Source organism: Pteropus alecto, unplaced genomic scaffold, assembly GCF_000325575.1.
Source record: "Pteropus alecto unplaced genomic scaffold, ASM32557v1 scaffold121, whole genome shotgun sequence".
NCBI lineage: Eukaryota > Metazoa > Chordata > Mammalia > Chiroptera > Pteropodidae > Pteropus > Pteropus alecto.
Window position 1 is genome coordinate 2,558,009 of NW_006434369.1, and position 13,780 is coordinate 2,571,788.

The 13,780-nt window shown below is 38.9% G+C and overlaps 1 protein-coding gene across 2 annotated transcripts in view; it reads right to left on the minus strand.

The window, feature by feature from the left end:
* Positions 1-16: 16 nt before the first annotated feature.
* Positions 17-13,780, minus strand: part of E2F3 (E2F transcription factor 3) — a 46,806-nt gene continuing 33,042 nt past the window's right edge. The window contains exons 2-7 of one of the 2 annotated variants that reach the window (XM_025044905.1): positions 12,742-12,853; positions 11,301-11,502; positions 9,848-10,006; positions 6,729-6,843; positions 5,545-5,680; positions 17-3,538 (exon numbers count right to left, since the gene is read on the minus strand). In XM_025044905.1, the coding sequence (XP_024900673.1) occupies positions 3,276-3,538; positions 5,545-5,680; positions 6,729-6,843; positions 9,848-10,006; positions 11,301-11,502; positions 12,742-12,853 (987 nt within the window). In that variant the 3' untranslated portion in view covers positions 17-3,275. Of the gene's footprint in view, positions 3,539-5,544; positions 5,681-6,728; positions 6,844-9,847; positions 10,007-11,300; positions 11,521-12,741; positions 12,854-13,780 lie in introns of both variants that reach the window. The other variant, XM_025044906.1, reaches the window with a different exon arrangement.

Genomic DNA, 13,780 nt, shown 5'->3' on the forward strand with positions numbered 1-13,780 from the left:
ATCCACAAGTCTGAACTCTTAAAAAAAAAATCATTTTATTGATCCGTTACCATACAAAATTTATTCAAATTACACCCATTTGAAGTGCTAAGATCACAGCTAGAGAACAGGTTACCCTGTAACAAATCTATTTACAAAATCCATCATAAAAGCTTTTTTTTTTTTTTTTTACATTATATTACACATTTTCTTTTTTAAACTAGCATACAACACAAAGCTAAACTGATTAGTAGTTTGCCTTCTCCCAATTTTGGGAGAAATACTTCCTTTTGACAAAATCATGTACCCCCATAGGAAAAGAAATTCTCACAATCTGACAATTGCCACCTGACTCACTCTACAAGGCATCTTCCTTCGAATCCCTTCTCATACACACGAGTTGTCATGCACACGCTGAGTTCTTTTTCCTGAAATCTAAAGCTTTAAATACTGCAATTTTATTTACAGATCTACACTTACAACAAAAAAATGAAAACAAGAACCACAACAAAAAATGAAAACAAAATAACACTCTTAAAAAATTACAAACCAGCTAGAAAATACTCTGGCAGTGTTTACAAATTAATTGCTATCTTTGTACAAAATTGCTAGATAATGAAAATGTGAGTAGACTACGTATCAACTTAAATAAAACAATTGCTATGCACAAGTCTGTACATATAAACACACAACTAACACTGTTTGACAGCTCATGTGTTGCCCTTTATACAGTTTATTTTCTAAGGCTCACTCAGTCATAATTCGCACACTTGTAACTTTTAGCCATTTCATGTGTGAGCTTTAATAGCAGCAACTCAATGGTACCAGGAAACTGGCATACTTAGACTTAAAGTAAAACAAGTACTGTAGTACTAACCCACTTTGTGTGCCAGACAGTATGCCAAAAAGAAAATGACTAATGCAAACAGAAGAATACAGTATGAACTTTTAATTAATGTACACCAGTTAAGCCCATTAACTGGAAAAAATCTTATGTATGAAGGAACTTTTAAGACTTATTAGTATTCCTTTCATTTTTAAAACAATAAATACGATGCATTACAATACGAAAAAGTTTAACGAGAAATTCAACAAAACACACAACAACCTAGCCAGGTGAGCTCAGTCTTTAGACTTTGGAAAAAAGTCAGCTTTGTGCAGCTGGCAAAGAGAATTACACAAAGCTGGAAGCAGAGGCAGCTAACCAGATGAGATAAATATGGGAAATGGGGAAAAGCTTGGCATAAATGGTTTCCCATACAGGAAAAAACCCCACAGTGCATTTCCAGTAGGCACTTGACACAAAGCTCCCTCCCTCCCCCACCCCAATGTTTCATCTCGGACCACACCAATATTTGTACCAAGTCCAGTGTGTGTGAAGGGAGGAGGCTAGGGATGGAGGCAGAAGAAAAAGGAGGGTAATCTGCACCTTTGTTTTTCTTCCCAAACACACACCCACACATACCTACACAAATCATTTAAAGTGCTGGTGTCATGGTTTTGACCCCACCACCACTTTGCATATTGTGGAAATCTACCTAGAGTAAACTGGCTGGGGCGTTTGTGGTTTTTTGTTTTATATTTTTCCTAAGGGATAATTTCAATTCAATCACACACATGAATCGAGTGCCTATTATGTGCCTATCACTGTGTCAGGCACACAGCATTTCAATTTCACTGTTCGTTTTGAGGTTTGTTTTTTATAAGACTCCCTCATTCCCGCGGTCACTAGCATCCAAGGAATGGATTTGAGGTACTATGTCACATTCCCAGCGGGAAACGTCCATCTACCCCGGCCAATGGGAATGCCATTCTTGGACAAAGCTGGTAGGATTTGCAGCTGACACAAAGCCTCCAACTTGGGACATCATTCCTGAAGAGTAAAGTGGGAAAACACCCTGGCATTCTATCGCTTCGTTTTCTATGTCCACACTTCCCTTGGTCCAACTTAGTCTTTCATAGAGGAAGGGGAAAGGGTTCTGGCCAGGGGTATTGCAGCCCCCAACAAAGTGGGAGCTCCCTGTTCTCACCAGCTCAAGTAAATGCCACTGATAGAATGCTACTCACACAATGGGATGTCTTTCTCCCTAGAGGCCTCTCCATCTGAACCCATCCTGAGAAGTGGTCTCCCTGAGTGCAGTGTAAGAGAGCCCTTTCCCCGGTCACGGGGCCCCGGGAAGCCCAAGGATGGAGGGATCCATACCTGCTGCTCCTTGGGACTGCTATGTCATCTGACCTTGTTCTCTTTTCAAATGGGCCACCAATGTCAGCGAGCTCCAGGAGCGACTTGCTCCAAGCTCCCCCTCCAGGAAAGGAAGCCAGGTGTGGCAACGCTTCTTGCAGAGGCTGTTAAACCTTAGATCACACACGTTTAGATGCTCTGATCAGAGAGGTTCTCTACCTCTGCTTAAATAATTTGAATTAGAAAAAACCGCTTCAAAGTAAACAATTAAAATGAAATGGTGATGGGTGCCACAGGAATGCTTAAATGGCAGCTTAAAAAAAAAAAAAGTCTAAAACAATCCACAAAGAACTCCTAAGTAGGCATTTGCTACAAATCAACTTTAAATTCACAAATACGTTGGGGGCAGGGGAGTGGGAGTGGTTTATGGAGACAAGAAAATCCACAACAGCTGAGAGTGGCAGAACTTCACTATTCTGTATCTGCAACAAGTATTTGAAAACAAGTTCTTCATCCAAAAGGCTGTGGAGGTTCTCTTGACCTCCTAGTGGGACACACGGTCCATAGCTTACACTGAATTATGACAGTAATTTAAATATTCCTAAGAAGAGCTGAAGAAATCCATCTCGTACTTTTGCATGACTTCAAGTTTACAGTTCCTGCAGTTCCATTCCATATTAGCAGACCCCAAAGACATGCATTCTGCGGAGAAGGCACGGCTTGAAATGCTATTAAGGAAGATTGCTGTTTTCCAGTGGGCCAGGTGGCCAGACCCCATTCTACAGCCCATCCGTCAGGCACAGCAAGCCAATCCAGGAGGGAGGGAGGAAAAGTACGGGTGAGAGACACCTGATTGCACATTTTCTCACTTGCTGACTCATCCAGGAGATTTTGGAGCCTGGGGCAAAGCAGGGTTTTCCCAAGGGAGCCTGCAACTGTGCGTTTAGACAATTAAAAAAAATTCATTAAAATGTCAGCTTTGTTCTGAAGTATGTAGTTTACTTCATGATACTATCTTGGAGGAAGAAGGTAAGAAGGGACAACACTGCATGACAGATGTTCTGGTTCCATAGTAAAAAAATATTGGTTTATAAGGGGAGTTCGCAAAGGATAATCAACTACACATAAAGTCTTCCACCAGCGGGAGTTTTTCCAAATCATAAGCATCAAAGAGATCACTGATGCCTTCTTCCTCCCCAAGGCTTAGGAGATAGTCTTCTTGGAGCAGGGGAGGCAGTAAGTTCACAAATGGTCCTTCTAGGTTGGAAGGAATTTGGTCCTCAGTCTGCTGTAAAAGGTTGGCTGGGGAGGCCAAAGGAGAAAGGTTTGCCATAGAAATCGAGCAATCGCTATGTCCTGAGATGGTTGAAGCCAAGTCTGAAAAAATGGATGGAAACACAAAAACAAATTAGGAGAAAATCAAAATGACTTTTTTGTTAGAATTTACATGTTGCTGTTATAAAAGCATTCACTCTCTGCTAACGACAATTAGACAACCTTATGATATGGACTACTTCTTATGCTAACAGGCACTGTTAGCAGTGACTTGGCATCCTTTCTTTTTTCTAGGCTACTCACTCATCTTTTAAAATATCTACTGTTGACAAACAAGAAAACAAATAGCTCAAAGATTAGAGGCTAACGAGTTTAAAAACTTCTCTCTGTTATCAATTAGTCATTGTTTAAAGAAAAACTAAACAAAATATACACACAGCAAAGTTGGCTCCCTAGTAGTAACTCACTAATTTAACTTAGCCTTTTACGAACAACCAGCTTATTAAATATACTTCTAAAAATACAAATATAACATATTCACTTTGAATGTCTATGGGGGAAAAACGGTCTTTTGTTTTATGATGTACAGCAGCACCCCCTTACCTGCAGCTTTGCTTTCTGCAGTTTGCTAACCATAGTCAACTGTGGTCTGAAAATATTAAATGGAAAATTCCAGAAATAAACAATTCCTAAGTTTTAAATTGCCACCATTCTGAGTAGCGTGATGAAATCTTGTATTGTCCTGCTCCATCCTGCCCAGAACGTGCATCATCCCTTTGTCTAGCATCTCCACATTGTAGATGCCCCCTGCCCGTTAGGTCTGTAGGAGCTGTCTTGGTTATCTATCAGATGGACTTTCATGGTATCTCAGTGCTTGTGTTCAAGTAACACTGATAGTACCTAACACTACATCATAATGCCTACACCATTTGCCTCACTTCATCTCATCATGTAGGCACTGTATCATTTCACATTATCATAAGACGAAGGGTGGGTACAGCACAATATTCTCAGAGAAAGAGAGACCACATTCACATAACTTTCATTACAGTATATTGTTATAATTGTTCTACTTTATTATTGTGATTAATCTCTTACTGTGCCTAATTTATAAATTAAACTTTATTGTAGTTATGTATGTATAAGAAAAAACGGTATATATACAGTTGACCCTTGAACAACACAGGTTTGAACTGTACAGGTCCACTTATACACAGATCTTTTTCAATAAATTCTGTACCATCTTCGATCCGTGGTTTGGAGTCCAAGGGGGTCCTGGAACCAATCCCCCTCAGATATTGAGAGAACTTAAGTTTTAGGGGAGTCAAAAGTTTTAGGCAGATTTTCGACTGTGTGGGGGGTTGGTGCCCTTAACCACCTCACTGTTCAAGGGTCATCTGTAGACGGTTCAATATGATCCTTGGTTTTGGGCATCCTCTGGGGGAACTACTATTTTTTCCTGCTCAGTATTAAATCAGACCTAGTCACTTAAATCACTCCTATTCTTGCTGCTGTATTGGGAGACAGTAGAGAAAAAAAGCTAAATAGGTATCCCCAGTCTGAAACTAGAAAAAAATAAAAAGACTACAAAGAGCTTTCTTTGCTCTAGGGACAGTGAAGGAAGATTTATTTTCCTGGGGATTTCCTCCCATATCCTCTCCCCATCACATGGGGGGGGTGGGGTGGGTGCTGAGAATTAAGACAAAATTTCTTTGATAGAAGGCTTTTCTCTCCAAACTTTTTGCATTTCCCTCTCTAATGATCTCTGTAGCATCAGGCAAAGGTGTGTGGCCAAGTGTAGCTGATGATTCACCCAGATGGCTCCCAGCTTTACTCTCCACTTTGGTTAGTTTTCCAAACACTGTTAAGAAATGGTTTCTGCCAATAGCAAAAGTGTGAGGGACTCCATCAGTGGAGAGAGCAGTCATTAGCCTAAGGTCACTGTTTTATTCTGGAAACCAGACAGAATGCCTTAAAAAAATATTACCTTAATAACAATAGTAACAGAAGATTTTGTTTCTTGCCTGGACTTGTGGTTCTGATACAGGATCTTTCTAGTCACTTTCATTTTTAAAATAGTTTCCAAATGATAAAAGCAGAATATTTACCTTTGGAAGTGGGTTTAGGGATATTCCCATTGTGGTCTTGGTTGTTTGTTTTCATTGGACTATGTGTTTCAGTCTCTTCTGGACACAAGTAAACCTCAATGGGTCCTTGGGTACTTGCCAAGTGTATTTGTAGGCTCTATGAAGAGAAAAGAGTGAGAAAACGTCAAAACAAAAGTTCTTTTAGAAATAAAAGCTATACTAATTTTCATCTAAAAATGGAAAGGATAATTTTCATAGTTCATTTTACTTTTTTTACATTAGTCTACCTACTGTCATCCTCTAGAGCAAGGCTCAGGAAACTGTAACCCAAGAGTCAACTCAAGTCCACCAACTGGCTTTGAAAATAAAGTTTTACTGGCACAGTCACACCTATTCTTATTTTTTATGTATTGCCTCTGGCTGGGTGTTTTTTCTCTCTTTTTTTTTACCATGCTATAATAGCAGAGTTGTCCAGTTGAATTGTCCCAACAGAGACTGTATGGCTCACAAGGCCAAAAATACTTACTGTCTGGCCCTTTAAAAAAAAAAGTTTGCTGACCCCTGCCATAGAGGAGGTGAATTATGTTCTCTTAATACATTTTTTTTCTGCAAAGTATTTTTCATTCTCTTTTTATTTTCTATGCATATTCTTATTATATTTCTTTACCGTTAGTTATAGTCTAGGCATATATTCAAACTATATCTGAAACCAATCACAAAAATATGCCCCTACTTTCTTACAATATCCTAGTCTCTCAATTGACCTAAAGTGCCATTTGATTATTTAAAAGTAATCATGATATAAATGATCAATTCTTAAATGTGCTAAGTTAGGGAGCTACTTTAAAACATTTATACCTCTATTCATATCGGGGACTATATCCAGAATATTCAACATAAAATTCCCCAGTGGTTCACATTAATCAAAACAACTAGATAATAAATTACGAAAAAAAGAAAGTACAAGAAGGACAGAGCATCGTATACTTGAGCCAAATGCTCTGCTATATTAAAATTAGATTTTTTGGACACTCAATACATATCGAACTGTTGAAATGTTTTTAAAGTTAGGGCTAAGTAAAAGAGATGGGGAAGGAACTTGCAAGTTTCTAGGAGGATACAAACTTTAACCATGAGCCAAGGATTCTTTAACTTCAGGCACTTCAAAAAGATCTCTGCAGATGAACGAAGACGTGTCTCCTTACCTCTACTGGGTCAGGCACTTCAAGTCTTGTTTCTGGAGGGGCTTTCACAACTATAACAGTTTGGTCTTTAAGGCCACTAATTTTTCGAATATCTTGATATGTAACATAAGCTAACGTAATGAGTGTTAAGGAAATTTTTCAACTAATTGCTTCAGATGTAACCATTATGAAGGTAACAAAAGAGATGCATGGAAAATTTTTAAAGTATTTTATGATTTATAAGAATATATCTGTCTCTCCTAGATCTTTAAATACATGGGCTCTCCCACGAATCTGGTTTTCTAGGTGATATTGAAGACAACAAAAGAAGTGTATAGCCTTTTCCTGCCCGTTAAAAAAAAAAAGTCTATGGCTATTTAGAATTTTAAAGTGAACACAGAAGCAGAATAGTTAAAATAAGTCATCAAAAGAAACCAAAACCCAATTTGGTCCGGGATTTTTAAACCAGGTTCCATCTGGAGCATGGGTATTCCATGAACTTCAATGAAGTGTGCTGTCACTCAAATTGGAGGATGGCAGATTCCAATTTATAGGGGAAAAAAAAATTAAGCTCCATTAACCTTAATTTTTTTGGAAACTCCAATAACTACTATCTGTTACTTGACTATTAATAAGTGCCAGCAGTCACCCAATGAATGGATGAATGAATGAGTAGCAAATAGATATATTAGCGGAAGAACTCAGAATACTGCTTAGGCAGGCAGCTTGTTTTCTTAAGTGTACCTGGGCTGTTTGTGATTATATATTGTCTACTGATAAGAGTGTCATTATTTCTGTTAGAAAAATTATCCTCTGTATGATGGTATTAACTCTATCACTATTTCAGTGTGCACAAGCAGGAAAGCAGCTTCCGGATGCTCTGCAACCTGAATTTGAGAAACACTGATTTAGAAAAAGAGAGTAAAATAATATTTCAGTACTCTTGGTAGTTACTTCTGAGCACTGAACAATACTTTTAAGTGCCCCGGCAGCCAAACCTAAGAGGATATCATGAAAGAATATGGTACTTATATAATACAAGTATTCATGCAAGCTTACCTAGAGAGACAAGATTTTACTTGGCGCTATGAGAGAATAGGTTGAAATGGCTTTCTTATAAAAGGGACATTGAGTAACATAATTAATGTATAATGTCTTTAGCCAATTGTTTTTAAATATTAACCCACAAAAAATGCCTGAGATAAAACAGCAAATCGCAACTCAATGAATGCACTTCTGCTGGTAATATAATGTAGCTAATAGAGTCTGTGATCTAACATGTTTAATATAGAAATAGGACTTAGAGAGCTTAGAGCAAATAATGTCCCTTAGAACAGTAGATTTTTATTAGAAAATGAAGGAAGCTATGAACCTACTGGTCAGAAAAATAGCATATCCATCCCAAATCTGCACATATAAATCAAAGACTATCTTCTTTAAGTCTCAATAGTTGAGACAAAAGCAAATTCAGTGTTGAGCTTGCTAGGACAGCTCAAGCACGATTCAGGTTTGAGGTGAGCATTTATCTCATCAAGGAAGCCAACTGGTACCTTTACAGACGTCTTGATAGTTCTGAATTTTACTGAGAACACTGGGGACACTGATAACCAGGTACTTACTCCACAGCCCCACTGTCAAAAAGCTACGTGACAAGAACTTATTAAAATAAAAGCTCATCTACAATTACTCAACATGCTGCAGGAAGGAAAATTTCAACACATTTGTGAACAGGCTGTACCAAATTCGGAACTGAATGGCAAATTGAAATAAATTGTGCAAACATATTATCTAATCTTACAAACTTAAAAGTGCTGCCATTGTGGCTCCCTCCTGAATTTGCTTCTTGAGTTAGCAGCCCCCTGCAAGGCAGGTTTCATTTTCTGCAACAAAGGCCCCAGAGAAAGCTCATGTAGGTGACAATGCTATAAACGACACAAGCTGCCAATCATTTGTAACTACCACAACCCCTCCTCACTGGGGCTCCCAACTAAACAATGGATGAAACAGCCCAGCTAGAGCTATTCTTCTTTTGTCCCCTGTAAACCCACTCTAGCCACCATTGGGGGTTCACATCAGCACACCTCTTCTCCACCTTACTAATCACCAGCTGACAAGGTTAATCTTTTGGTCAACAGGAAATGAATAATTGCAGTTTCAAAAATGCCTGAATTGAAAAATAAATGTCCCCACACTCTCTGAGGGCAAGCCTATTAGAGAGGAGACACTAGAAGAAACTGGGCAGGACACATTTTACTTTCTGTCTCACAAAGGTAATATGGAATAATCAGAAGTTTGGAATTAAAATTAGAGATGGGGTAATTTAAAATATTGGTTTTGTCTTGTACTGGTAACAGAATATTGCAAAATCTTCTTGCCAAAATAATAAAGTAATCTCTCTAATCTTTTGTCTGAAGTGAGATGATGAACAGTAAACTTTCCTGAGATGGTCAAAAGATTGTCAGCCAGTTGAAAACAAAAATTGTTTTTTTTTTATATTTTATTTCCAAGGACTAATGTTTATAGGTGAACAGATAAATTGAGATTTTCCAGGCTTTGGGGTGCTTCTGACATAAGGTTTTGGTGTTGTAAAGCAGCATAATGCTCTTTAAAAGTTATAGAAAAAAATTTTTAATACTCTTTCAGTTTCTTCAACTATGGCTCAATCAGATAGTCAAAGAATTCCAATTGTTCCAATATCTGATGAAAAGAAAAGAGAATGTGAGAACCCCAACAATGACAGCTAACACCCACCCTAAATCTGGGAAGGCAAAGATGAATCTGCTGAATGCTGTCATTAATATTAATATTGACATCAAATATATCTTTTAATAGTGTTGCCTTACGCTATGAGTGTATCCATATGCCCCAACCACACATGAATAAAATATTTTAAAAAATGGTTCCCTCCTTGCTATCAAAATAGACATGTTAGGATCCATCCGATTACTATCTTTCCATAAATCTGAATTCCAACACGAAGTGGTGAAGTGGGCACACACACACACACACACACACACACACACACACACGCACACGAAACCAGAGTAAAATTCTACCTTGTGCATGTAAGTTAAGATCGTCAACTCTGGAAAGAGTCTAGAAGGCACTATTCCCCAATGACCAGGTGGCACAAAGGATATCTTTGATTCTCTGAATCCTCGGTTAACAGTTTGAGGTCCAGGGTGCAGCTTTGGATCAGTTCATCTAATTTCTTCTCTTCCTGACTGAGCTCGGTCACTTCCTTTGACAGGCCTTGACACTGGGCCAGCATGCCCCCATCCTCAGACAGACTGCAGCCCCTAGAAACCCAAACACAGACTCTTCATGGCTACTTGAGAGGCTAAAAAGGGGAGGGAAATGAATAATCGAGGGAGGGGAGGGAAAAATGGTCCTTTGGGTAAATGTCCTCTTTTGATACAGGTTACACTGTTTGTTAGCCAAGTGTTAAAATTAGAACATTTATACATATTTTTTCATACATACAGTCCTTCGCTTTTCACATCATAGAAACTAAAGTTAAAAAACACTGCTAATTTCAGGTTTCTTTCCTTCAGAGGAGACCTTTCTTCAGAAGGCTCAAATTCCAAGGGTAAAGGGAGACAGTTCCTTCCTGCCACATGCCTCTCAGGGTAGGGAAAAACAGACACAGAAAGATAGAAAAATTTGAAAGAAAAGATGGAATAATTCAGTATTCAACAAAACATCATCCAAAAAGCACAAGAGACCCAGCTAGTTTCTGCAGGTCTTGATACCAACAGCAGAAAGGAAAAGGAGGTTAAGGAAGCAGACGTATGTGCTGTATGCGACAACACAGACCAACACCCAACAGGTTTTCTAAGCCACAGGCTAAAATAGGTCACCAAGTCATCACAAAATTCCAAAAACTTCTGCACAGAAAAGTTATCTGTTCATCTTATATTTGAAGTAGCGTTTTTTGAAAGCCGACCCATAACAGATTTATTCCTTCCAATACACTTTAATAGGTCCTTCTAAGATACTGGCTGCTCAATACTCTGTCCATAATTCACAAATGACATTATCATCATACATTTAGTCATATATGTGGGTGTATAAGTGACAAGTGTTATCATCTCCCTTTTCTAGAAGGGACTTTTTAAGTCTTGCCTTAATTTACACAGAAAATGAGTTAATCTGCTATTAGAACCATGGATAAAGATATATGGCAATTGTGCATCTACACAGATGTGTTAATACACAGCCATAGTTAATTTCTAAATTTCTATTAGCGATAAGCCAAAGACCTATGAGGTCATACATGTGAGCTCCCACGTAGACCTCACGGTAACAAATGAACAGCAGTTTATTTTACATCTGCAGAACCCTAGTTAATATCAGGATTCCCTTGCTTGAGGCTAACTGAATACAGATCTTAAATAGGTCTTTTCCTTTAAGAGACTTTGAACTTCCGCTAAAAGAAGTTGAGGAGGGAAGAGAAAGAGGGAGTAGAAAAGAGTAGGAGAGGGAAGAAATGAAGTGTGGGCACATGTGAAAGTTGGGACTGGGAGAAAGCACAGTGTTTGAAAGGACCCCACCAGAGCCGGGGAAGAGGGGGCAGGCGTGGCCCATACTCACATCCATTGCACGTTGTTTTTAGACTTCTTCTTAATGAGGTGGATGCCTTCCAGCACATTGGTGATATCATAAATCCTTCTCTTTTGCACTTTCAGCACCTCTGCTGCCTTGTTCAAATCCAAGACCCCATCAGGTGATTGGCTCAGTAGCTGAATGAACTTCTTGGTGAGTAGACCAAGTGATGTATCATACCGTGTTTTTTCTGAGGGAGATTTTGGAGCTTAAAGGAAAACAAAAACCAAGCGGGTGGGGGACAGGGGGAAAGGTAAAGAAATGAAGAGTTTCTTTGCAGTTAAGAGAGCCCCCTTTCCCATTGCAGCCCGAGTATTAGTATTAGAAGCAAAGTTGTTGCTGTTGTTTCTGGTAAGTTATAGAAAGCTATGAAATTGCTTTATTAGAAAAGAAAGGGATAGTAAAAATTCCTGATGAAAGCATTTTACTGTGAGTTTCTCAGTAGTTTCTACTTTGGCTTACCCTATTCCCTGGGGCTAGTGAAGTATCTCATACATAGGAGGTGCTCAAAAATATCTGTTGAATGAATGAAAAAGTGCTGTAGCCCCGTGGGAGCAGCACATGATGTGGCCAGGTTATGAATCTCTCCAGCATTTTGCAACAGGGGCGCAGACAGACCCACCTCAACTGGCCTTTTAGGCTCCGGTGTCTCTGTGAGTATATAACTTGTTCACCAATATTTCTAATAGTGCTTCATTTGGATGAAGACTATGTGGAAGGGTCTTTTAATCAAATCTCCCCATCCCTCTTGAATGAAATTTCTTATGTTTCATATTGTATCTATTCTCTTACAGGTGCACAGGTCAAGGGTTTAATTTAGCAGCACGCACAATTTGTGGATTGCCTAATTCATAAACTACGGGTGAGAACAGTCTAATTTAGCCTTTACATTTAATGCCAGAGACATAAAGGACTATTTAGCTATTGCCAACCTACTTTTCTCTCTCTCCCAGAAGAAATAATGATCATATTCAATGGAAAGATAAACTAGCTGCAATTTATTGGTCTCAATCAATTCTTATGCTGCCTTATGGTGAGTTAAGAGATTTAGGATGATATAGATATTACTGACTCTGGCACAGTTTGTCTACACCCAGTTAGCCCCAGTCTCTGAAGTAATGTCCGTTAAGTAAAGTTAAAATGAAAGTTGATTACAGAATGTGCCAAAGAGTTTGCATTCTGAGTTGAAAAATGAAACTGCACATATGTAAAGAGGCCTCCCCTTAAGTCAGTATTTAGGTACTGAAGTGATTCTGCAAACCTTTTGCTGGGTGTCTGCCGACATTGTATTTATTCTTTGGATTGGCAGAGAAAGAAATGAAAAAGAACAAACATGCCAAAATTATTCACACCTTGGCATCCTTCCAGCCACAAGCTTTGAAAGTTGGGAACCCACACCACAGAGAATCAGAGATGAAAGAATTCTTACTTTTGGGACTGTCTGGATTTCGCAGTGCAGCTCTCCCTTTGCCCTTTGGGGTTTTTAAACCATCTGAGAGGTACTGGTGACCGCTTTCTCCTAGCTCCAGCCTTCGCTTGGCCTGGAATAAGAAAGTACAATCGTTCGTCCCCGGTCATATGGACAATTACAAGAAGCGAGGCTCTTTGGGATATGGCCCCTGCCAATGCTGCAGGCCCATGCCTGCTCTTACCATCTCTGTTCTATTTACTCACTCAGGGTCTCGCCATTCCCCACAGCCAGGGTCTAGCTCGGGGCTGCACTGTCACGCAGACTCTCTCTTCACCCACAATAATCACCCATATACACTTAGATGGACAAATCCAATGATCCTTTAGGTCTAGGTTCAGGAGCCACTTTGTTCATTTATTCATTGATTCAACATATGTGCCAGGCATGGGGCTAGATACTAAGAATACAGCAGGCACCATGGAGCTTAAATTCATTTTTCTCCAGTGAATCTTTGCTGCCTCTCTCCATCCCTGACCTGGGTTGAACTCCTTTCCTTGAGCTCCCCAGACACTTTGTGTTTATTTGTATCATAACCCTTATTGGATATGACTTATTTTACTAATCTGTTTCTCATTTCCTTTAAGGCAGGGGTTGTTTTCCATTTATCTTTGTATACCTAGTGCTTGGCACAGAGCCTGGGTTTCTATAGGTATTCAATCTCTCTCTCTCTCTCTCTTTATATATATATAAAGATATATATATATGTGTGTGTGTTATTATTCGATTACTTTCTTTTATTATAAATAGTCTCAGAATAACAAACACTCAATCTTGGGCTTCAACTAGTATTGCTTTTGCCATTTTGTCATCAAACCTGGTAAATGAGAAATCCTCACCTAACCTAATAATTCACTACTTTTGTTTCACTTTAAAACATCCACTTAGTATCTTCCATGTACTGGCACAGGGTTTAGGAAACAGAGGTAAGGAAGATAGATGAATCCCTGGCTTCCTAGGGCTTATAGTCCATGAGAAAAGACAGCTAAAGAAGTAATTA